The sequence below is a fragment of the Pseudopodoces humilis genome, chromosome 11 (genome assembly GCF_049639895.1).
Source record: "Pseudopodoces humilis isolate 2021_Gansu_Grassland_sample_001 chromosome 11, ASM4963989v1, whole genome shotgun sequence".
Classification (NCBI taxonomy): domain Eukaryota; kingdom Metazoa; phylum Chordata; class Aves; order Passeriformes; family Paridae; genus Pseudopodoces; species Pseudopodoces humilis.
In genome coordinates, this window is record NC_142210.1 from 9,023,960 (window position 1) to 9,047,452 (window position 23,493).

Below are 23,493 nucleotides of genomic sequence, written 5' to 3' on the forward strand. Positions count from 1 at the left end.
CCAGTGATCTGGCCCCTTTTGTATGGTCATATTCCTTCAAGAATATTTTTTCTTGATGGGTACCCAGCAAATAACCTAAAAGAAGTTAATGTGGGATTTTCATTTGCCTCCATTTGCAATCAGCATATCAGTTTTCTTGTAAAAGGAGGATGATTGAAATTGACTATTCTTTCCTTAATTATCCAAAGTCTTGCTTTTTCTTGCCTTACCAGGCCTGTGCCAACTGACAATAACTTTTAGCTTCAGTGAATAGTACACAACAGCTTGATTGCAAATAATTTGTAATTATTTCCCAAATACCCTTTTTTTTTTTTTTCCTTTGCCTACTCAGTGTTATCTGGAAAAATCAGGGACGTAAATTACTCATTCTTTAAAAAGACAAGGATGTGAAGTTCAAATTATAGGAGAGCACAAGGCTGGGCATTCAGGAGGAGACATTCGTTTTGTAATGTTTTGTAAGTTTTTGGAGACCTTTGCACTGTAGGAAAGGGTAATTGGCCAGGTGGAGATAGAGAAGTGAGGGCTGTGGAGAAGAAAACCTGGAAGTCAGTCTGCTCTGGAATATGGCAATTTGGCTAGGGACTCTCTGCACCATGCTGATACTACAAAGGTTTTGACATATCCTGGGACCTTTGGGGCTGCCCTTGTCAGCCCCTGCTGTGCTGGCAGGAGGCTCTGGCAGCAAGGCACTGGTGCCCCAGGCTGGCTTTTGTGAGCCCCAGGAAGTTGTGGCAACCTTGGCATATGCAGGGTGTAAAGGGCTGTGGTATTGGGGCTGGGAGTTCAGTTCAGTTTTGTGGCCCAGATACACAGCCCTGAGCTGAACCTGGGAGCAGAATCTCCAGTCACGGGGCAGTGGCTCTCCAGTCAGCTGCAGTGCTTGGACTGCTGGAGCAATGCAGAGCTGGATTTAACTGCAGACCCTGGTTCTGCTCTCTGTTGCACTGATATTTAATTCTGGAGTATCAATCCCAGAGCCACAAGCTCTCCACCACTTTGAATTAGAGCAGAAATCAATCACCTTAAAAGCCAAAAGAAATCATAGCCAAAATAAAGAGACCTGGATACTTTTGAGGAAGTATCTTTAATCATAGCCTTAAGACATACAAGTAGCACGTCAGTATTATTTTATGACACTGACTTTTAGTCCTTTCATTTTCAGTATAGTTTTGTCCTCTTTAAATGCCCAAATAATTTCCGCTAAGAGCTAATAGATTCAGGAGGGGGAAGAAATATGTACTGCTTGAAACCATTGTGCTGAAACCACAGTTTGAATTGCCTGTTTGAATTAATCAGATGGTCCTTTTATTCCTCCCATGTGCTTCCCTTCTTTTAGAGCATCTTTTAGGAAAGGAGGAGGTAACCTGCAGGGAAAGGCCTTGTGTCCATTGGAACAATGTTATTTTGAGGGCCAGATTTTTTTCTTGAGAGAAATACATTCTCTGATGTTACTTCAAACTATTGATGATGTTTCAATAATTGCTTGCTAAGATGCATCTTTGTGTGTGTATATTTTATGGCTATTCACAGTATAGGAACTTTTGCCTTCAGATATTTCTTGGAGAAGAAAAGATGCATGTTCAACACTGCATGTCTCAAATAACTACATTTAATTTTTATTTTTTTTTGTTTTCTACTGTTGCTTTCCTATGATAGGAAGCCCTGTGCAAGTTTAGATAGAAATAAATAAATTAAAAGTAAGACCCTTGTGTTAAATACCTTAGAGCCTAACATGGCAGAAGAGAAACATTAAAAGGTGGCATTAGGAAGTAAAATGATTGGTGAGGCCCTGTGGCCTGTGAAAAGAGATGAATTAAACTCAGGTCTCCTGAGTGCCAATCTTTTGCACAGTTCAGATGACTGTGCCTTTTAAAAAATCAGTTTCACTAAGACTATTCAAACTTCATCTACAGCGATAATGAAATCTAACCCAATATAAGCACTGGTGCACAAATGTACTTAAGATCCTGTGCAAGTAACCCCGCTGGCATTAGTGAACTGCTTGTTCATCGTCTTGAACTTGCACATATATCTATAGGCTCTGTACTGCCCTAAAGCTGGATGTTCTCTTTAGAATTATGTGATGTAAATCAGAATCTGTGCATCTGTGATTCAGTATCCAGCACATTCAGGGTTTAATTAAAGAAATCCTATTTCTTTTCACTCCTGGTGGCTCTTTTTCATAGAGTTACTCCCAAAAATACAACAAGATTCATTCCTTCTGCATTTAAAGTCACATTTTTAATAATTTTTTTTTAAAAAATTAGTCCCTAAATAATTCCTTCATTGAATTTATAGACTCCTATAGAAATTGAAAGCGAACAGTTTTCCTATGTGTGGTTTTATTCTGTTTGTTACAGTGAACAGAGCAATTCACTGGATTGGTCTGTGGAATGCAAAAGCTGGAAAATACCCAAAGGACAATATAAAATAGAAAAATTAATTTTAATTTTAGATGTTTTCACTCATTCCTTATACAGTGAGCAAATAATAAACAACAATCTAACAACATATTTTCATACTTCAGTCTCTCCTTAAAGAATTAAAAAATACTTCAGAAGAATACCAGAAGCATTCTCTATTTCCAAAATTAACTGTGAAAGGGAGATTGTCTGGGCATGTCTGAAAGCTATGCATAACCTTTGCACTACAAATATCTCATTTCAAAAATGTCATATTCTCCTTATTCAGTAGGGCTTCCATGAGGCTATTTTAAGCACTGGGCTTCTTGCTTTGAGATGAGACCTGGAGTTACTAGAGCTGCATCTCTTGTTTCCCTTAGTTTGTTCGAGCCCAATAGCTGCTTGGAAGAATTGCCCTGCTAAACATGGAGACTTCCTGCCCAAGCAGTGGGAACTCTGGAGAGGTCACTTTTGTCTGCAGGGATCCTTGTGTCTCCAGACTATCAGCTGTGGTAGCTTGGGTGGTTCTGATGCAAATAAGGAGGTGCTGGCACAGCATTCAGAGCTCCCACTGCTGGGACAGCTCCTGCGAGGACAGGACCGTGGAGGAGGTGCTGAGCATCATCCCCTGAGCACCTCCCAAGTGCTCAAACTCCTCACAGGCCTGGTGCTCTTGTGATTGTGTGTGTCTGCAATAGAAGCACTCATAAGAGCTTTGTGGTGAACTTTGCAACTGATGTTTGAGGAAAGTTGCACCTGGTGGGGAAAGAACCAATTCTCACTTTCATTTCTTCCATTTAGCTTTGGATCACGACTCTTGTGCTCTGATGTATACAAGTGGCAGAGTCTCAACACAAGTTACAGGCAACAGTTTCATCAAGGACGTAGTAATTCATGTTGAAAAGCACTTAATTACTCCATGTTTAGGGCAGACAACATGGCAATATGTGTATCACCAATATGCCAGCGTGGTTTGCTTTTCATAGAAGTTTATGTTCCCAGCGGGCACTGAATGTTTTTTCTGCCTGATAAATGTCAAGTACTTTAAGCAATCTTGCCTGTTTCTCTCTGGGGATTGCCAAATAATTTCCTTTCATTGGGTGTGGAATCTTGCCAGGGCTTCTGCATTCATGCACATCTATCCCTGCCAAATGTTGGTAACACAGGAACTGAACAAATACTCCCTGCTCCTTTCATTAGCCTTGCACAGGTCTGTTTAGCTGCAGGATTCCTGTTACTTTTCTCTGTTGTTCTGTGCTGGAGCAGTAGTTCATGATGCATATTCCATTAACAGGTGTGCTGTAGAGTTCAGCCCTTGCCAGGGAGCTGTGTTTAAGAGTAGAAACCGTTGTTAAATAAATCTAACTGTCTTGCACCATAGCCTTCTTAAAAATAATTCAGTATGCCTCCTGAATGTCCTCCTGGAGCTGAGAGACTTTCTAGTGGGTGTGAACAGTTCCTCTGTTCCTAGTAATGGTAAAAAGCTTTCTTTGTTATTAGCTCTATCCATTTACCTGTGTATTTTCTCTAGGGAGTCCTATAGCAGCCAATGTTCATGCTCTGTGTAGCATATAGGAGGTACTTTTTAAGGTTTGTAAAATATTTAAACAATTTAGTTCAGAATTTTAGTTGGAAAAGTCCAATTTGTCATGAAGGGAAAAAGATCTCAGTAGCACACCATCTCCTGGAAAGAGATGGCTTAGTAAAATAAACTACAGCAAAGGAAAAATGCTTTAAGTAGCAAATGGAAAGTAAATCACCTTGTCATGTTTTACCCTGTCTCATACAGAAAAACTGGGTCATTTGACCTTTTGGTTGATAATGTCATCAATATATTCTAGGCTAATGCTACATATCATGCAATGGCAGATGAGGCTCTGTGTGTCATTGTGGTACTTAATTTCAACCCATGCAAAAATACAAGACTAGATGGCAAAATGTCAGTCGTTTTTCCTTGACATTTCTCATTTCCTCATTTGTAATGTAATAACCTGTGAATGTTGGATATGGGAGCTCCAACACCCAAGGATGGGTTTAGACCATGTAGCAGAACCTCTTCAGTGGGATAAAAATTGTGAAAATGTAATGAGGGAAGAGGAAAATATGCTTTTTCTAGCAATTTAAAACCACAGTACTTTTGACCTCTTTTGGCTGGTTTTAGAAAAGAATTTCAGTTAACATTAGCCTTGAATGACCACAGCACAAGAGTAACTCAGCTTTTGATTATTTTGTCCATCATTAATAACCATCCTGATAAAGACATCAAAGCGTGGGGTTGTGGCTGTAAGACAGAGCACATTCTCAGCGTGACACCTGTGGCACAGAAGATGTAAAAGGCAGCACTGGGAACAGGGATCTGTGGAAGCAGAGGAGCAGGAAATGTTCCTTTCTCAGGTGTCCATTAGTGATGGCAGCGTGATGCACAGGGAACTGAAGACTGTGAGAAGCCTGTGTTTACAAAATACTGGATTTTCAGATGTAGCTGAAGTAGAGTTCAGGTCATGTACAACATGTTCACAAATGATCAGGCAGTTTGTGCCAGTTTCATTGACTGTCTCTTCATTTTAATGACAGCAATCTGAGTAAGATTGCTTTTGACAGGGTTGTAAATCAGATTAACAGAAGTTGGAGAGAGGACTGAGATCAAGTTTATGCTAGTAGAATATATGAAAACATAATATACAAATAAGACACTAAACAGAAATGAAATAGTGATTTAGCTGGAAGCAGGCAAGAAAAATCTGCTAGTATTGTGAAATACATCACAAGTAATATTTTCTGCAAAGCCCAAATGATTCTGGTAGCCTACATCTTATTCCCAAAAGTCTAGCCTAATACATTCAAGAAAATTAATTTGGGTTAATTAAAAAGACAAATTTAAAATGCATTAGGATATATCCACATAGTGAAAAACTATCAAGCTACCAAACACTCTTATCTGTGGTAGCTTTTGCATGTCCATAGCCTGCTGCAAAGTGGAACACATTAATTGGAACCATCATGAAAGTATAATATAATTTTTTGAGTATTTTTTTCCTTTTAATTCTTGCAGGATTTCTTTTGCTTTTTGCTTGTTGTACCTTAGTTATGTGTTAGCTAAAACAAATGCTACTTACAAAGAGTAGTCTCATTACTTTGTATATGTACACATGCACAGCTCCTTATTCCTGAACAAAACTTGTTTATCATCTGCCTTTACTGCTACACCTTGTGGGAATTGAGCAGAAGTTATTTAGCAGATCAAAGCACGAGTGTGAAAAAGTGATAACACTGTTTGGATCCTCCTCTGATAGTGAGCAAACCACGTTAGTAAGGTGCTTTAATGTAGATGTCTTCCAGCTCTGAGCCAGCATCCTCCCAGACTCAGAATGCTGTCTTTGAGCTGGCAGAGCACTATCTCACTGCTGGCTTTAGGAATATCTTTATGGCTCTTTCTAAAAGAGGGGTTTCAACTCCCCGAGTGCTGCCTGCCTGGGTTAGCATCAGGCATTTGCTGGCTGTTTGCTGATGGGTCAGCAGAAGGTGTCTGGAAATTTCTCTGAGCATAGAGTTCAAACTGGCAGATATGCAGTAGTGAATTAAAAGGAGCAACAAAATTTGGAAAGGCAAGAAAGCCACTGTTCTAACCTGGCCACTAGTTTAGTTCTGTGTGTTTGTTTGAACTGGGGGACTTACCAATGAGGTATCGATTACCTTCTAGAAATACAAGCTAGGTTTAGTATATGTGATAAATTTCGTTTCTGAACAGGTTTGTTGAGTCTTGCTTAGGATAAAAACTGACTTCACTTAAATATTTAATGAGGCATTTTATTAACCCTACCATTTAATGAGATGTTTTATTAGCTCTCTGTGCAAAGCGAACAAAATGCAATTTGCATGAGTTTCTTTATTGTTTAATTCATAAATGATAATTTCCAAGAAACCCTTGACCTCTCATTTCAAATGAATTAAATCACAATGTTTTGATTTTTAATTTCAAAGACAAGGTTTCTATAAGTAACCGGTGTGGAAAGGATCACAATCTCTGAGATACTTTGTTGTTCCTTGACTTCACAGAAATCTCACTAAGAGATTCATGAGATTCTGACAATAGAATAGAGTCCAGATAAATCACTAGGATTATCTCAACAGCAGATTTTACAGTTTATGTATGAGTAGTTTCCTTCTCAGATAATGCTGAGACAATATCTGTGCTTTATGCAAGAAGTCACTATAAATAAAAAGGTCTTGATTCATCACTTTGTCACTGCAGTTACCTCACTGTCATTCCAGTATGACTGTCCAGGATCTTAACCGTTCTCTTGGAGCCAAAAGGAGTTAATTTTGATATTTAGTGTTATGTCATTGGCAACTCTGGGTCTTTAAAATCCCACAGTGATATTTGAAAAGCATATATTTAAAAATGGAAAGTCCCCTGTCCCAAAGAGTTTGGGAAAGAACAGATGTCTCGGAGGAAGTGCTCACTAGTTACTTAATCCTGGAGTGTCAGAGCATTCTGAGGGAAGTCTAGGAGTGTTTTGAATTGAGTGTTATTTTTATAGTGTTCTATTGATGAAAAAACAGAGAAAACCAGCAACAAGCTGGTCCCAGGAAATCCATTTCAGAATTATTACACTGTAACAGAGACCCTATGGTTGACAAAGTGTGTTACAGGCTTCTGACCAGTTTGTTCTGTTCTGTTGTCAGTGTCAGCCAAACCAAGACCTCACAGTGATGAGTACACAAAGAAGATTCCACCTCCTAAGCCAAAACGAAACCCGAACACTCAGCTAAGCACATCTTTTGATGAAACGTATATCAAAAAGCATGGCCCTATGAAGACAACCCTCACTAGGGATGCCTCGCTCTCGCAGGTCAGCAGTCCTGCTCCAGACACAGAGGAAGAAGAGCCTGTTTATATTGAAATGGTTGGGAATATTCTCAGAGACTTCAAAAAAGATGAGGATGACCAAAGCGAAGCAGTCTATGAGGAGATGAAATACCCTATATTTGATGACGTAGGCCAAGATTCAAAATGTCAATGTGAATATGACCATCACACTTGTTCTTCTCAGTGTGCTACTCCCACAGTGCCTGACCTAGATTTCACCAAGTCTTCAGTGCCATCTACTCCCAAGGGCTTGCTTTGTGACATACCCCCGCCATTTCCAAACCTGCTTTCTCACAGACCTCCACTGCTGGTGTTCCCACCAGCACCAGTGCAGTGTTCCCCAAATTCTGATGAGTCTCCTCTAACTCCACTGGAGGTCACAAAGCTTCCCGTCTTAGAAAATGTGTCTTACATCAAACAGCAAGCTGGAGCTTCTCCGTCTTCACTGCCACCTCACACACCAGGCCATCAAAAACTGGAGAAAGACCAGACAGTATCTCATGGAACTAGCACCCCTGGGCACACCTCCTCACCTCCTCATCCTTCTACTTTATACAGAACGCAGTCTCCACACGGTTATCCTAAAAGTCACTCCGCCTCACCTTCTCCTGTCAGTATGGGTAGGTCTCTTACCCCCTTAAGCCTCAAAAGACCTCCACCTTATGACTCTGTACATTCAGGAAGTCTCTCAAGAAGCTCTCCATCAGTGCCTCATTCTACAGCCAGAAACACATTGCAAGAAGGAGGAAAGATGGTCAGTGTCTCAGTCAGCACCTACGGGTCATCATCTCAGAGCAGTTCTCGTTCTCGGACACCCACCAGTCCTCTGGAGGAGCTAACCAGCCTCTTCACCTCAGGACGAAGTCTCCTGAGGAAATCCTCCAGTGGCAGAAGATCTAAGGAACCTGCAGAAAGTAAGTCCTTGATATAATTTTTCCTCATCTTTGTATAATAATAACTGCTACTTTATAAAATAATTGCTACTTTACTAAATCAAATGCTTGCAAAATTTAAATAACTCAGAATTCTGAATTCCTTATAGAAATTTCTTGTAATGAAAAGAAAAATTATTATTGCTAAAAGTTATTTAGTCATGATATTGTTATACTTCTAAGGTTTTTAAGCATGCATACTGCACTTAAAAGTACAATTCATGGCTTGGTCTTGCAAAAAGAGTGAGTTTTCACTAATTTTTCCACAGCTGTAAAGGTTCCATGTCAGTTGGGATCTTCCCACCTTGTCACATCTTTCCTTTTGTGATGGATGCTAAGAAAGTAAACAGCTTGTAGCAAAATAACAAACAGTAACTGTTGAGAGTTGTTTGCAAAGATCCACCGATTTCCCTTAACTTGGCCAGAAATCCTGGAAAATATGGTGGCAACCAGAGGTACCAGTTTAACCCTGGTTAAACCTGGGGCAAAGGTTAAGGCTGATGATCTTGGAGGGCTTTTCCAGCCTACACAGTTCTGTGATTCTGTGTAAACCATTCCTCTCCTGCCATGCTGTGCCGTGGAATATCTTTCAGCTGGATGGCTGTGACTCTTTGGAAGCTTGTGCTGTGAATTGATCTGAAAACCAACATAACCTATAATGCACATAACCTATAAACCCACACAGGAAGAAATGCACAGAAGGAGGTTGTACAGGAAAAGCTTAAGCCAATATTGACTTATCATATGCTGTGTCATAAAATCAATGTTCCATATGCATTCAGGTTTACACTATGTACACCATGTACTTCTGAGCTAGTGGAATATGGAAACTCCTTTTGAAATTAAGAGGAGTCACATGTGTGAAAGCAGAACCTGGCACCAGTATTTCTGTTGCAAAAATGTTCCTGTTCAGTGGGTGTCCTGCAGTGGATGGTCGTTCTAACACCTCCTGTCTCAGTGCAAAGCAGACTTGGGATGCTTTCTCCTCCACTTCGGTAAAATCTGTTTATGACTTTGAATTGTTGACACCTGCCTAATGAAAAAGCTGTCTTTGGAGAGCAGCTGATCTCATGTTTGTGTAGGTACTATATTATGGCTATTGACAGCTCTAACGTATTCAATACGGTATGGTAAACTGCACTGGTTTATACCTGACAAAAGAGTGTTCTGCTTTCCCAGCTACTTTATCACTATGGAAGGGAACTGAATTCCACACTGTGTTTCTGGTTGTGTTTGTGCCACTCTGTTATGTCACTCATCTCAGTGTGGTCACAGCACTTTGGGGCATGCTCAGGGTGCTCAGCAGGACACCCTCTCTGAGTTTCCATGGACAGAGTTTTCTGCCTCACACCTCTGCAGCTGAGCGAGGACATGCCTTTGTGTGAGAATGGAGAAGCTTGGTGGCAATGGGTTAGGCTGGCCTGCAACTCATCCTTCCTGACCCATTGGCTCCACTTCTCCAGCCTCAGTATTATTTATCTCTGTACACATCAGGGGTAATGACTCTGCAATCAGAAGGTGAAGGTGAGAAAAGAGTTAGCAAAATGCTGAGAATTCTAGTTGGTGCAGCAGTTTGCTAAATTTGCTGTTAGTATTTTCATGGCCTGTAGTCATTAACTCTGTTTCATGGAAATCTCAGCTCCATGATTCAGTAGGGTTTCATTAATTAACTACAGTAGTAAAGCAACAGTAACACCAGATTTGTGTGCTGGATGGAAGCAAGTTGGTATCTAAAAGGCAAGATGATTCTTATAATTGGGAACAATTATGAGGGATGTGATGTGACATTTATAAATAGTTTCAGTGAAGTGCTAGGGAGATTTTGGCAGGTAATACTGAACATTATTAAATATTCTTCATATTCATAAGTGAGCAGAAATCTCCTGTAAATCCCATGCTACACCAGTTCTACCCAGTGAGGTTTGTACGCTCACCAGTGTAAGCAAGTTTGGAACCTGGAGAAATTCCTGCCATGAATATTCCAAGTCCTGAGAAGTTTCAGCATGTCAGTGCTGCTGTTTCATACATGTTCTCCAGAACATGTTTGCTATATTATACTCGACTGAAATTGAATGCAAAACCTTCAAAGTACTTTTCACTGATAAATTTAAACTAAATCTTGTCCTGCGGACCTGTACCAAGAACAGCATTGTTGGCCTCTCAAGGAGCACTCTCTTTGCTCCTTAGGAAGTAGAAATGTGCTCCTTATTGGCCACAAATGGTAAGAACAAGAGAGATATGAAATTGAAATTGTGTTCATTTATTTAAGAAAAAAATATTCATGTTATAGACACCAGTGGTGAAAAGACTCTGGAGTGCAGCTGTATTGAGTAAATGAACAGACTACACATCTAATCCGATTGTAATTTGTCTGGTATTTACAGTATGACTTAATCCTGTGGGATTACTGCCCTGAGCAAGAATCAGGTTTGTGCTCAGATATTGCAGAGGTAGAAGACACTCCAAGATTTATAGAAAGCACATACAGGTCTGACATTTTATGTCTTTCAATTCTACATTGAAATGATCCACCATAAAGAATCTCAATTGGGAGATTTGAACATGGCATTTGACCAGACTGCTGCATTTACATGTCATGATTTACATGGTGTTAGACAGGGGAGGCTGGGCTACTCATCTGATATGTTAAAGAAACCTTGATCTTACAAATCACTCTGAAAGCCTTAAGGCACCCACACCGTTCTGGTGTGGTTCCGTGTGTTTGAAGCAGTGGGAGAGCAAATGCAGGGTGGGACTAAATGGGACTGCCCTGTCAAGGTAATTTGTTCTCAGCATACAGAAAGATTTCCATAATCTAGAGGATAATAAACATACAAAAAAGAAGATATATGACTCTTAAAAAGTCATGCTAGGAAATTAAGAATATTTGCTTCTAAAATATTAAATTATTCTGACCACATCTCAAGCAACTTTCTCATTGAATTCTCCAAGACTCTGCCTCCTGTGACTTGTCTGAAGTTCTCACTACCATATGCTAGTCTCAAAAAAAGCACAATACTAAATTTTATGTTCAGCTGAGTCTATTTGGAAAATACTTCAGCAATTACAGAGATAATTGTCTCACCTTTATGGTTAGAACAAACTGACTGTGGAAATTCAGCATCCAAGTGCAAACTTCAAATGTATTTGCTGGCTTTTAATTTGTGTCATTTTTGAGTGGGTATTTTTTTGTTTTGTTTGGTTGGGTTTTTTTCTTGAGGAGGTGGGACTACACAAAAATTATTTCCAGTCAAAAGCTTTAGTATACAAGTAAGGTTGCCCTTTTAGCCTTTCTTTATTATTTTCTTCACTTTTCTGGTTTTTTTTTTCATTTGTATTCTTCTCCATTTAATTTCTTTAGGGTTCATTTGTGTTATTGAGAAATTGGGGTAAATCAGTGGTGGTGAGGAGTCTTTCACCTCAGGGCCACATTTTCTGAGGATATGTGCATCCATTGAAGCTCCAAACATTGATGAACACAGTCAGCATCCACTGGCTGCAGCTGTAATGTGCCAATCTGGATTTTATAAGCAGTTCACTTATTGTTCTGTTTTTTAAAAACCCTTTTGTATGCTTTTAACATCTTAAATATGTTATACAGACAATTATGAAAGTGGGGAGAAAATAACAGACAAATTGTAATGCCAAATCAGAAATTAAAAAAAAAAATTGGTAGAACATTATGAAAAAAAAAAAAAAAGAAAGATGGAGACAACCCTACAGAAAACTGAAGAAAGGTGTAGAACATGAAGAATGTGAAAGAGTGGAAAAGACAAGTATTAATTGTCACTGACTGTTCCTTAATCCTTTCTGCATTTTTGTGGGATAACATGGCAGTGTGCCTTAACAATTGGCAGACCCCTGTGAAATAAAATGTCAGTTCTCAGAGATTAAAGGGAAACTATTTAAAGGATACCAACACTGCCAGGTGTCCTTGGGCTGCTGCACTGTGCCTTTTTGTGAAGCAGCTGGAATTTGTTGAAGTATGGCCACTCGATCCAGCTGTGTGGAACCGCACAGTCCCATTGTCATCACTGTGCGCGCTGTCTGTGTTAGCCATGTCCTTCAGTAAAGAGGATTTATGGAGGGAGAGGAAGGGAATGGTCTGAAGCTTTTCTGGAGCTTCTGTCACTTCTGCACCATAGAAACACTCTGTACTCCATGAGGAACTAGCACTGGAGTCATATGCCTGAAGGCATCCCCACATCCTACAGAACAGAACAGAGGCTGCTGTGCATCTGCACCGCGCTGGCTTTCAGGCTGTGCATGGCTCCAAAGCTTTCTTTGTGAGATGGTCCTGTAAATCCTTGTCAGGGTCAACCTTTCTTTCTGTATATTGATTGTTTCCATTCGTTAAGCCTTCTGTTTCCTCACATTTTCCTGGGAGCTTCATGCCAGTTTGGAGCAATTATTGCAAACATTCACCCTAATGAACTGCACAAGAGAGCAGTGACCTCAGCTGTGTGCTCTGACTCTGGATGAGCACAAGGTGTGAGATCAGAACAAGTGATGCACAACAGCTCAGGTTTTTGTTTTCCTGAGGTGCTCTGCAGGGCTTCAGAGCTGCTTTGGTGTTTGCCTACACGGAGTTTCACTCTTCAGCTTCTAGTCACATAAAGGGAGGAAATTTGTGAACGTGCTTTGAAAAATCAGTTATAGTGATTGAAAATTGAGATAATTACTAACATTTCCTCTTCCTGGCTGCTACTGAATTAAGAATCTAAACATATCAAATAGGGAGAGGAGAGGAGAGGAGAGGAGAGGAGAGGAGAGGAGAGGAGAGGAGAGGAGAGGAGAGGAGAGGAGAGGAGAGGAGAGGAGAGGAGAGGAGAGGAGAGGAGAGGAGAGGAGAGGAGAGGAGAGGAGAGGAGAGGAGAGGAGAGATGCTGAAGTAGATCAGTTGTTATAAAGGAGTTTAGGCTGATTTCAGGCAGCTGAGACTTAGAGTAGAATTTTTTTTATTTTTTTTTTAATGCTGCTGCTTTCCAGGAAGCTAGAAATCCCACAGAAGTATTGGTTGTCTCATCCCTGGCAGTGTCCAAAGACAGATTGGATGGGGCCCTGAGCAGCCTGATCTAGTGAATGTCATCCCTGCCTGTGATGGGGAGGTTGAAATTAGATGGTCCCTTTAAGGTCCCTTCTAATCCAGGTGATTCTATGTTTCTCAGTCAGTTTTGGGCTCCTAGTTAGATAGAACAGTGTGATGGAGAACAGAGTTTGGGAGATGCATCAAGTGAAAACTCACCCCACATGGGCCCATTTAACCTCTATCTTCATGCATTAAGTCCAGAATGAGGGGCCTAGGGCAGGATTTCAGTTGATTCATTTCTAACAGAGTTAGGATGAGAAATGTTGGCCTAAGGAGGGTGGGATTGGGATGGCATTGTGTGCATACCTTCTCATTTGTATACCTGCTCAGCCTCTGTTCTCCTGAAGAGGAAAATCTTGCCTGCAAGATGAGGCTGGCCATAAAAACCATTATAGATATTTCATTACATCCATTGCTCAACTACTGCACAGCTGAGTCAGCATTAGAGATTCCATTTGAATGCCTACCTCATTTCTAACCTCCAGGTTAATTTATTTTCCATACTGTTATCTAAAGGGATGTCAGCCTAATTCTCTGTCCCTTTTCTTGCATTGTAACAATTGATTCTATGCAGTATGAATGTTACATTCAGTCTAATGAGACAGCTACAGCTTTTCAGTTATTCCTGAATAACTTTGAGACAGAGGTGTACTGATTTCTCCATCACTGGAGAGGCATCCATTTCCCTAATAGTAAGCTTTTGTAGTCTGATGAGCCATGATATGTGTGGGATTAAATGAGGTGATCAAAACAGTCACATCTCATTTGACAGTCCTGAAAGTAGGTCTGAAAGCAAACACTTAGTGGGAGCAGAGGAAAGTACCAGAGGAAAAGGTAAAGAGAACACCAGCCCTGAAGAGAGTGACACTTGTCCACCCCTAGAAAGGTATGATTTTACCACAGTTAATTCCATTTAGCCAAACCCCAAGAGGGCTAAGTTGCTACATCTATTCTGATCTACCAAGATATCAGCAGGACAAGGACTAGCAGCATCAGAAAGACTTTCTGCAGACACTCGCTTGTGAGTGAAAATTTGAGGCAAGAGCTGTGGACACCTGCACCCACAAAGGTGCCAAGGTCACTTGGTTCTCTACAGCTCTGTCCTCCCCTAAGGGACAGGTCTGTTGGGGGCTGTGACATGTTGTGGGACAGCACTGAAAATGCCTGAAGTGTACACAGTGGGGTCCAGAGGTGGTCAGCATCCTTCAGGAGCCAAATTTCTGGGGAAAAAACAAGATTTGCATTGCAATTCAGTGGTCCTGAGCACTGCTTCAGCCATGCCTGCTGTTGTCCTTCCACAGTAGTCCTCAGATCCCTAGCAAAGGAAGGTGTGCACTGGACTAAGTATTTTCAGTTTAATCAGCTAATCCAGCCAGCTGGAGACTCTTGTTGAAGCTGCCATTCCCCAATTAGCAATCACAGACAATAATTGGAAAGAAAAATCATGAAGTGTCAGTAAGGTCTTTCAGCTAAGCCCACAAAAGGCAGGAAAACATCACGTAATATGGGTTTTTTTAGTCTGAAGGGGAAGCAGTGAGCTGCAAAGCAAAGGTACAAAGGATAAATGTGTGGAAGCACCCACAGCAGCCCTGTGGCACCTTGCACATCCCAGCATAATAATTCCATGCCACAGCTCCACCATCACTGCCCCATTTTGTATTGCAGGGCAGTAATTCCATTCTTTCCCAGCAGCACGGGTAATGTCAGGTTTGAGAACTTGTTTCCAATGGATAAATCAATGGACACCTGTTCCTTGATTGAAATGCATGCTGTGTGTTTATTGTCTTGCTGCTTTGACACAAAAGTGAGTATGGTCATTTTAAGGGCATTTAGTCATTCAGGTCATTGATGGTGGGGTGTTCCTCCATGCTTAGGATGAAGGAATGTCTTTGTTAGATGCTGTTACTAAAACAGAAAACAAGCATTTTGAGACGACGTGCAATACTTTTGCTAATTGGTACCATGGCATTGTCTCCTCTTCTAATTCAGCAATTTAGGCTCATCAGGAAATCAGGCCCTCCTGGGATTCTGAGGGTATGCAGAAGCATTCAAGAAGACATAATTTCATAAATAATTGCATAGGTTTTTCTGGAAACAGCTGCTCTCTCTGATTGATGTATACAGATTTATTTATTCTTTCTGTTTATATTACTTGACTGCTTGATAAAATTTCTTTCTCTGAAGAAGAAATAAACTTGTAAGGGGTAAAAAAAAAAAGAGATAAAGCTATTCTCTCTGCTATATTTCAAGTAAAAGATGGTTTCGGGTAAAGATATGAAAAAGACATTCTCTTTAGGTTTAGGTTTACTGTACAGTAAGGTGTGAGAAAGTTGTTAAAAATAGGGGGTGAAAAATGCCTTAAATTCACTTACTGGCACCCAATTCACAATATTGGAAATAAGCAAAGGAACATGTGCTTCACTTAAGGACATGGATAATGATAATAGGTTCTCAGTTTTAAGTGCCATTGATTTTCCCCACTCCCCTGAACAGAGCTTTCTAAGCCAGAGAAATATCTTGACCTTTAGACCAAATCCTCAGCACTTATAAATCACCGCTTTTTATTTGAAATCAGGAGAGGTACTCCAGTTTATACCATCTGTGTCTCTGGCTTCAAGAAAATAAATGTGTCCTTTGTGACTAGAACAGCTTGTATTCAAAATGGTGCAGTGATACAGCAGGATGCTGAATTGGAGAGTTTATTGCCTTTCTGTTTCAAACAGGACTACACAATTTATGACCAACTTATGGGTGCTCAATCTTAATGGCAAGAAATACTTAATCGGGTGATGTTTTCCATAATCATATATTGGCTCCAACAAAACTGCTAAATACATTCTATTAAAATTTCCCACTGTGGTTTTTTCAGGGGATGTGGTGTAAGTGTAGGGTATCAGGTCCTATTGTGAAGGAGCTAAGGATAAAGGGAGGATAGGAATGGAAGTACTTTGATTTAATTGAATGGTGCAGGGTTATTTATGTTTCCTCCACTCAGGAAGTTGGCGCAGACACATCGGATGAAGCCGGCTGGGCTGGCAGTACCAGTGGCTTCAGAGCACAAGCTGCCAGCTCTTTCAGAACTTCTCTTTGTAACCAAGCACTGGACCTGGAAATGCATCATTTTCTGAATTAAGAGTCAAATTTTCTTTGCAATAGGATTAAAATGCATTTTTGTTTGTCAAGTCCTAAAAGTAAAACTAGAGATTATTAGCAGGAAGGTCTGTGTTTATTGTCAAGCACAGTGTCCATAAAGCACTTGGAACTCCATTTGACACTTTCCACGGGTAAGTGTATAGAGATAGTATTTAAGTGTCTTTGCTTAAACCAAATCTCAGGGAAGGAGACCCCAGTGTTGTTTAGGAAAAGTAATGAAAACCTCCCAGACCATGCCACCACCACCAAACCAAGGACTGTGAACTTTAGGATGGTGAAATACTGCACAAGTTTCAAACAGAGGAGATCATAGCAGTTTCCTCAAAATTAATCATGAGAGAAAAAAACAGAAACTTGTGGGTTTTCCTTCAGTAACTAGAAAATCTTCATCATAGCTAGAGGAGTGGCTTGAGGTCACTGTTAAACTAAACACTTTTGCACACCAGCTTATGATCTGAAAGCAGATGCAATGATTTCTTGAACTGCTGTTATTGCATCTTTACAAAGGAAAGGGTTTAATTAAATGCCTTATCTCTTCTTACATGATACTTCAGTGATTTAAGAGAAGATGGTGGGAACATTGTGGGGAGTAAAGGCAGGAATAAGGTTTATTCCCTCACTTCCAACATCCAGTATCTCAGACTGCTATTTCTCCTCTTTATATTTCTTAAAATGCTTTTACCTTACTGATCTGTGTAACAAACCCTGGCAATATCTTGAGCTGAGTGGTTTATATAGCCATTTTTAAAGGACACATTTTTTTTGGCATGACTGATTTGGTTCCTGCCTGCACAAGCTCATTTTTTAAACCTCATCATTAAAGACCCAATCCAAAGGTCCCTGAAGATGTACTTCAGGGCATCCCATAATAAATTGCAACAAGAGGGTCCTCTCTTTGTCCTAGATTGCTGTTTCTTGTAAAACCACTCTGCACTTTGGCTTCCAGAATGTTGCAGTGAATATAAATGCTGAGTAGTGAATGAAGAGATGATATGCTGCACATTTTTGTCTGTGTATTATCTAATGTATCCATAGAATCACTGAGGCTGGAAAAGACCTTCAAGATAGGGTTCAACCTTAGACCAAACACCACCTTGCCAAACAGACTATAGACTGGCATTTCCTGAACTGTTCCAGGGATGGTGAGTCTATCATGTCTTTGGGCAGTCTGTTCCAATGCTTGACAACTCTCTCAGTGAAGAGAGAGAACTTCAGTGAAGAAGTTCTTCCTGATGTCCAACCTGAAGTTCCCCTGGTCCAGTTTGACGCCATTTCCTCGTCTGCTTTCATTAAATATTCTGATAAAGAGTCTTGGGTTCTTAATGAAGGAAAGGTAGATGTGCTTCCCCTGAACATTTCTCTGAACCTTCCAAGGCTGTATCAGTAATAAGAAAGATCAAAGTGTTAAAAATGGTTTTATTTAGGTTATATGTGTAAATTATTCAAGTATCAAACTGAAATTTCTGTGGTGTACAAACATGCTAGCTATATATAAGGTGAAAAAGTACAGGAACACTGAAGAAATAACTGTGAGGATAATCATGCATGTTAAAAAATCAGGTTCCTTTGCATTCAATTTGATGTGAAGGTTCACGTTCCTTTCACTCCTCTGAACAATTATCCATCCCTAATAATTATTTTATTGTTGAAACAGTAACATGCAATTAGCACTTTATCTGGCATTTAAGAATGAGTAAGGAGAACCACTGTTCTTGTAACTACTCATCTGAAAGAGAGAAGCTGTGTGTTTAATTTTACTGCAGATGGCAATTACTTTATTTTGGTGTGTGAATTTGAATTCATGACTCAAAAAGTACCTTCTTCGAGGAAATCTGCAGCTAATTTACTGCTTCAGCAATGTTTGTGTAATTTGTATGTAGTTTGGATGTGCTGTAACACAGACAGAATCTTGTGCCAGCCACAGTAGCTGCTCTGCACACTTGTGAAGAGAATAATAGTAAGGCCTTGCAAGCACAGACATCATCCAGAGCTGTTACAAGACCATCTGCAATTCTACTTATTTCCTCAATATCGGAAGCCTGTGCTGGCATGGCTTCATAGTTACTTTTCTAGCAAGAATAAAAACAGTTCACAAAATGAAACCTCTAATTAAAAAGTGGGGAGGGCCTAAAATAATTAATTATGTTAAAATGCAGAGAAATCCAGATGACATAAAGGTTTCATCATGTATCAGGGAGAAATCTTAAGCATTTACTTGCAGAGCAAAAATTTCTTGGGATCCTGACCTAGAGCTAGGCAGAGGCTGCACAGCAACATTAGTTGCTTGTGCCTGGCTCTGTAAAAACAAAATTCAGATGAGGTCAGTGTCCAGGAAGTGTCAGGATTCCCTGGAACATACTGGATAAAAGGAGAGCTGTGCAATTGTCATTTATGTTCTAATAATGAAAGGCAAATTTTCTAATTCATTAATGAAGCCAACAAAGAAAAATGCATTAATAAAAATGTTTTTCATACAGCTAGTTAAAGCATAGACAAAATAGACAAGAAAGAATTCATTTTCACTTCAGCTTTGATATTTTTATGTGCACATACAAAAGGGAGGGTTTCTGTCCCCAGTTTCCACAATCTGTATCCTTTACTATATCTTCATTTTCTGACTAAAATTTACTACTGAATCTGGATAAAAACATGCTCTTTAGAAGAAAGTGTTCAAAAAATGGAAAAACCTTGCATTCAAACTCCTGAAAGAGTTCAAAGGCTGTTTTTCAGCAGAAAACTTGACAAAAGAGTGTTGACAAGTTTAATATAGTCAGGACTTCCATGAAAGATTGATGTTTTTGAAGTGAAGCTTTGAAACATAAGGTCATGAACTTTCTACAAAAACATTTTTCTTGAAATGTCTCTATACTTCAGCTCTTTTGGCTCACTCTTGTCTTATGATTTCTTGCCATACTGTGCTAGAGTGTGTGCAGGACCCATCAAACCATTGTGCCTTCATGCAAATATCAAGGGTGTATTTTAAGGGCCTGAATAGCAGAATGAGTGAGAGGTGAAATTAATGAGTCTGAGAAGGAAAACCTTTAAGTACCATCTCTTCAAATCAAATGCCTGGTAAGAGTTGGGCCACCTTTATAGAGACTGATTTCCACAGTTTTATTACAGGTTTCATTAACAGTGTCTTCTTTGTTCATTATAGAATTTAGGGTGGGCATAGCAGTCTGTGCTTATGTGCAATGCATAATGCTAATTAGTCCAAGGCTAATGGCAGTGAAACCCAAGTTTCACAAGCCTGCTACACTCAGACTTTTCAGTCTAGGCTTCTTCCTTCTCCTGCTTAGATCCTATCTGTTGTTAACAGTCATAGACCTTGTTGATACCCACCTACGGGTATGAAATGTATCTGTACACATTTAGTTTTTTAATTGAAAGCACAGCCTGGATTATCAGCAGATCTGGGTGCACAAGCTTTGGAAGAGAAATGTTTGCAGTTCCCCATCATCAGTTATTCCATACATTCATATGAATCAGCATGACTGGCTAGCCCCAGCTAAGAACTGCTGGAAGGAAAACCCTTGCTCTGTTGAAGTTAATAACAGAATTCCCTTTGACTTACTGTAATTAGGTTTTTGCCCAACAAGGCACCAGAGGACAGAGGCTTCTGTTAAGGTTTTTCTGAATGCAAGTCACCAATTTCCAGTATTTCAGGGTCTGAAAGGAAAATGATAAAAAAAGAAAAATGCAGTGAATGTCAGATAATAAAGTATTCTGCTTAGTTATATAATTGTGACTAGTCTAAATTAAGTAGAAAACTTGTTAATAGACAGCCATTTGATATAATGTAGAAAGTCCCAGGACACTGCTATTATTTACTTTAGCAGTACATCTCTAAAGTGCATATCTTCCAGATGTGGCCTCTTCAGTCAGATGATGGGGCTGTGATGTGATTTGCAGCAGAACATGGGAACTTGAAAGATCAAGAACAGAGCGAATAATTAAGAAATAATGATGGCCCTGTTGGAAACAGGTGATTGTCATCACTCCTGTAATATATGCCAAAATATCATAATCTTGGATCAATCATAGAATCATAGAATTAAGGGTGGAACAGACCTCTAAGATCATTATTTTCAACTATCAGCCCAGCACCACCACCATGTTCAACATTAAATCATGTCCTCAGGTGCCATATCCACACATTTTTTGAACACTTCCAGGGATCAAAAATGTCTCTCCTTATTTATGAGTAAAAACAGGTTTTCCATTATTTCAATCAATATACAAGAGGTCTTTTCTTCTTACCATAGGAGATCAAATAATGTTGAATATGTCTTACATTGGTGAGTTTTTAAAAATTTGTCTTTTAAGGGATTAATGCCAGCAGCTGAAGTTTATTGAAAGTTAAAGAAGTCTATACTATTTTTTCAACCAGATCATAACTTCCATAATTTTCATTGAATTCTTTTTTCTAAAGCCTTGGTTGATAAATCTATGGTATAAATATTTTGCTATAATCTATCCCTTTTATTAGTCTTCAGTTAGCTGTATTGTGGCTTTTTATTTTCCTCTCTTGTTTTATTAACCAGGATTGCACACTTAGCTTTGGGACAGCCACAGAAAATCAGCTAAATGCATTTTCCTCAGCAATCCCTCTTTCCCTCCCTTGGCTGTCCGTAGCAGGCCAATGTGATCCCCAATAGATTTCACTGTATAAAACAAAAAAAGGCCATACACTGCTCACAGAAATGTGCAAGAAGCAGTTCAGCCACATCTTCCCTGAATGTTAGATAGTTTGTGAGACTTTCAGGCTTTCTATTGATTTTGCATGGAACTAGGTCAGAGCTGCTTTTAATTGAACAAGCTGGCTGCTGCAACTCTCACTTAGCTGTAAAAAAGGGGTATTAAAAATTGATATGCAAAGCAAACTTCTGCTTAATTAACAAGCGGATGAAGTCAGAATAAACCACTATAGTTAATAAAGATGAGGATATGAGTTTCACTGACAGTATAGTATACTCTTTTTTTTTTAATGGCTGAAACACTGAGCATTATCCATGTTTCACGTGTGTGGTATTAACAGCTGTTTATTTTTCTTTGGGAGAGGTTGGGATAAATTTACAACAAATCATCAGGTTTGACAAGATCAGACAAAGCACCACACATCAGGAAATCCATTAAAAGGCAGCTCTAATTCTTAAATGTGTAGTAAAGGTAAATAAAAAGCCCTGGGGTGCAGTTGGAGGAAACTCTGGGATTCTCTGAAAGGCTTGGCGTTGCTCTATGTGCAGCGCCCGTGGAAGGGGTCACTCAGCCGGGCACCGGCAGCAGCAGGAGGGACACTGGTGGAGCTGTGCCTGGGGCATGTCCCTGCCAGCTCTGACCATCACTCCCACGTGCTGGCTGCACTCTCATCCTGCATCTGCACCCCTCTGCCCTTGGGGTGCTCTGTGCTCCCTCAGCCGGGGCCATGTGGCCAGACAAGGTGAGGTCTGATATGCCGAGGCTGGAGGAGAGCAGGAGTCCTGGCTCACATCCAAACCCCACCCTGGATGATTTTGCTTTGCACCTGTACGTGAGTGCTGAATTTTAGACCATTTTCTTCCCCCAGTATGTGAGTTCTGCCAAGAGTGATATATTATTAATTTAGGTTTAAAACAAACACAAAGAAAAAAAGGAATAAATTAATAATGTATGGATTAGCTTATACATTTCAGCTCACAGCTGAGAGAGATGGCAGAGAGCAATCCTCCTTTTAAATTCCTTAAGACAATTGCTTTTCTTTCTTCCCCCCAAACCCCAAACAGTAATAAGGGCTCTGCTGTTTATCGCTTAGCATTGCACTAAGAAGCCACCTGGACCTGAAATTAATTTTTATGTTTAAGAGCAGAGTGGGAGACTGGCCACAGAGTTATACTCATTTGAATGATAGCTTTTTATGTAAGATGTTTTCTGTAGCTGTAATTTCAGTTTCCTTAGGTCCAAGTTGCAACTGACTCAGTTTGCTTCTCACTTCCTTTAGTATTTCCAGGTTTTCTAGTATCACAGCTCATGTGCCAGCCTTGCCTAGTGCTCAGCTATTAGGGGACCTTTCATAGAGGGAAGATTATATTTTATTTGTAAAATATGGAGCCTATGAGAGATTTTAACCACCTTATACTTTAAATGGGAAAGTCTGAGATTCAGATTAAATAAATAAGAAAAATGCATATCTTTAAATATTGAAATACAATGACGGCTGAAAGTGCTTGAAACATTTGAGTGCCTTTATGGCAGTTTAACCAACTGTGTCCATAAATATTTAAAGCAGTGAATTATTTCTTGAAATTTACATTTTTATGTACCATTTTGGTGGAAGAAGTATTGAACAATAAAGATGCTTTCCCTAATAATTTCAGCTTTTCAAAAAGCAGCACTTGACTGTGAAAAGATTTTCTGGTGGCCACCACATGATTCAGTGATCTCCCAGCACAATACTGAGCTTTGATATTTCCTATCTCCAAATTAAGGTTTTTAACAGCACAAGATAACCTAGATCCAACCTATGTTTCTGCACTTCCCAAACAAAAAAACAAATTAAAAAGAGCTGTGCAGCAGCTACTGCTACCTTTCAGCTGTGTGGCTGTTTACATAGAAATATCTGACTGATAAAAGTTCCTTTTTTTAGGATGGGATCAATAGGGATAAAGTGGCCATTTAAATCCTGCCGTAGCTTTGTAAAGGGTTACTCTGTGTAAAGCATCCTGGTTTGCTCTTCAGTGGATGATAAGATCCCCACCCCACAGGTAACCACAGCCAGCAGCTACAGGCGTGTTCTGCTCTGTGCCAATGCCTTGTGCCAGGCTGCAGGAGCCAAAACGTGGCGCAGGGAATGTGCTCTTATGAGACACAATAATCTGTGCCACTGAGCTTGCTCCAAGGAGAGCTACATTTGCAGTAGGGGGTAGCTGACAAGATGAAAACATCCAAGTGTCTGGGTCAGTCAACAAATGTGCCAGTGATGGGCTGAGACCTGGCAGGGGAGCATTCTGCATTTCTGGAGCTGTCCTGAGCACACTGGAACTGAAGTGCTCTTTCAGTCGACCAAGAAGT

The 23,493-nt window shown here is 40.0% G+C and overlaps 1 protein-coding gene across 1 annotated transcript in view; it reads left to right on the plus strand.

The window, feature by feature from the left end:
- NYAP2 (neuronal tyrosine-phosphorylated phosphoinositide-3-kinase adaptor 2) overlaps positions 1 to 23,493 on the plus strand; it is a 133,433-nt gene that overhangs the window by 74,202 nt on the left and 35,738 nt on the right. Inside the window, exon 4 of the mRNA XM_005527038.2 lies at positions 7,089 to 8,186. Coding sequence (XP_005527095.1) covers positions 7,089 to 8,186 — 1,098 coding nt within the window. The remainder of the gene's footprint in view (positions 1 to 7,088; positions 8,187 to 23,493) is intronic.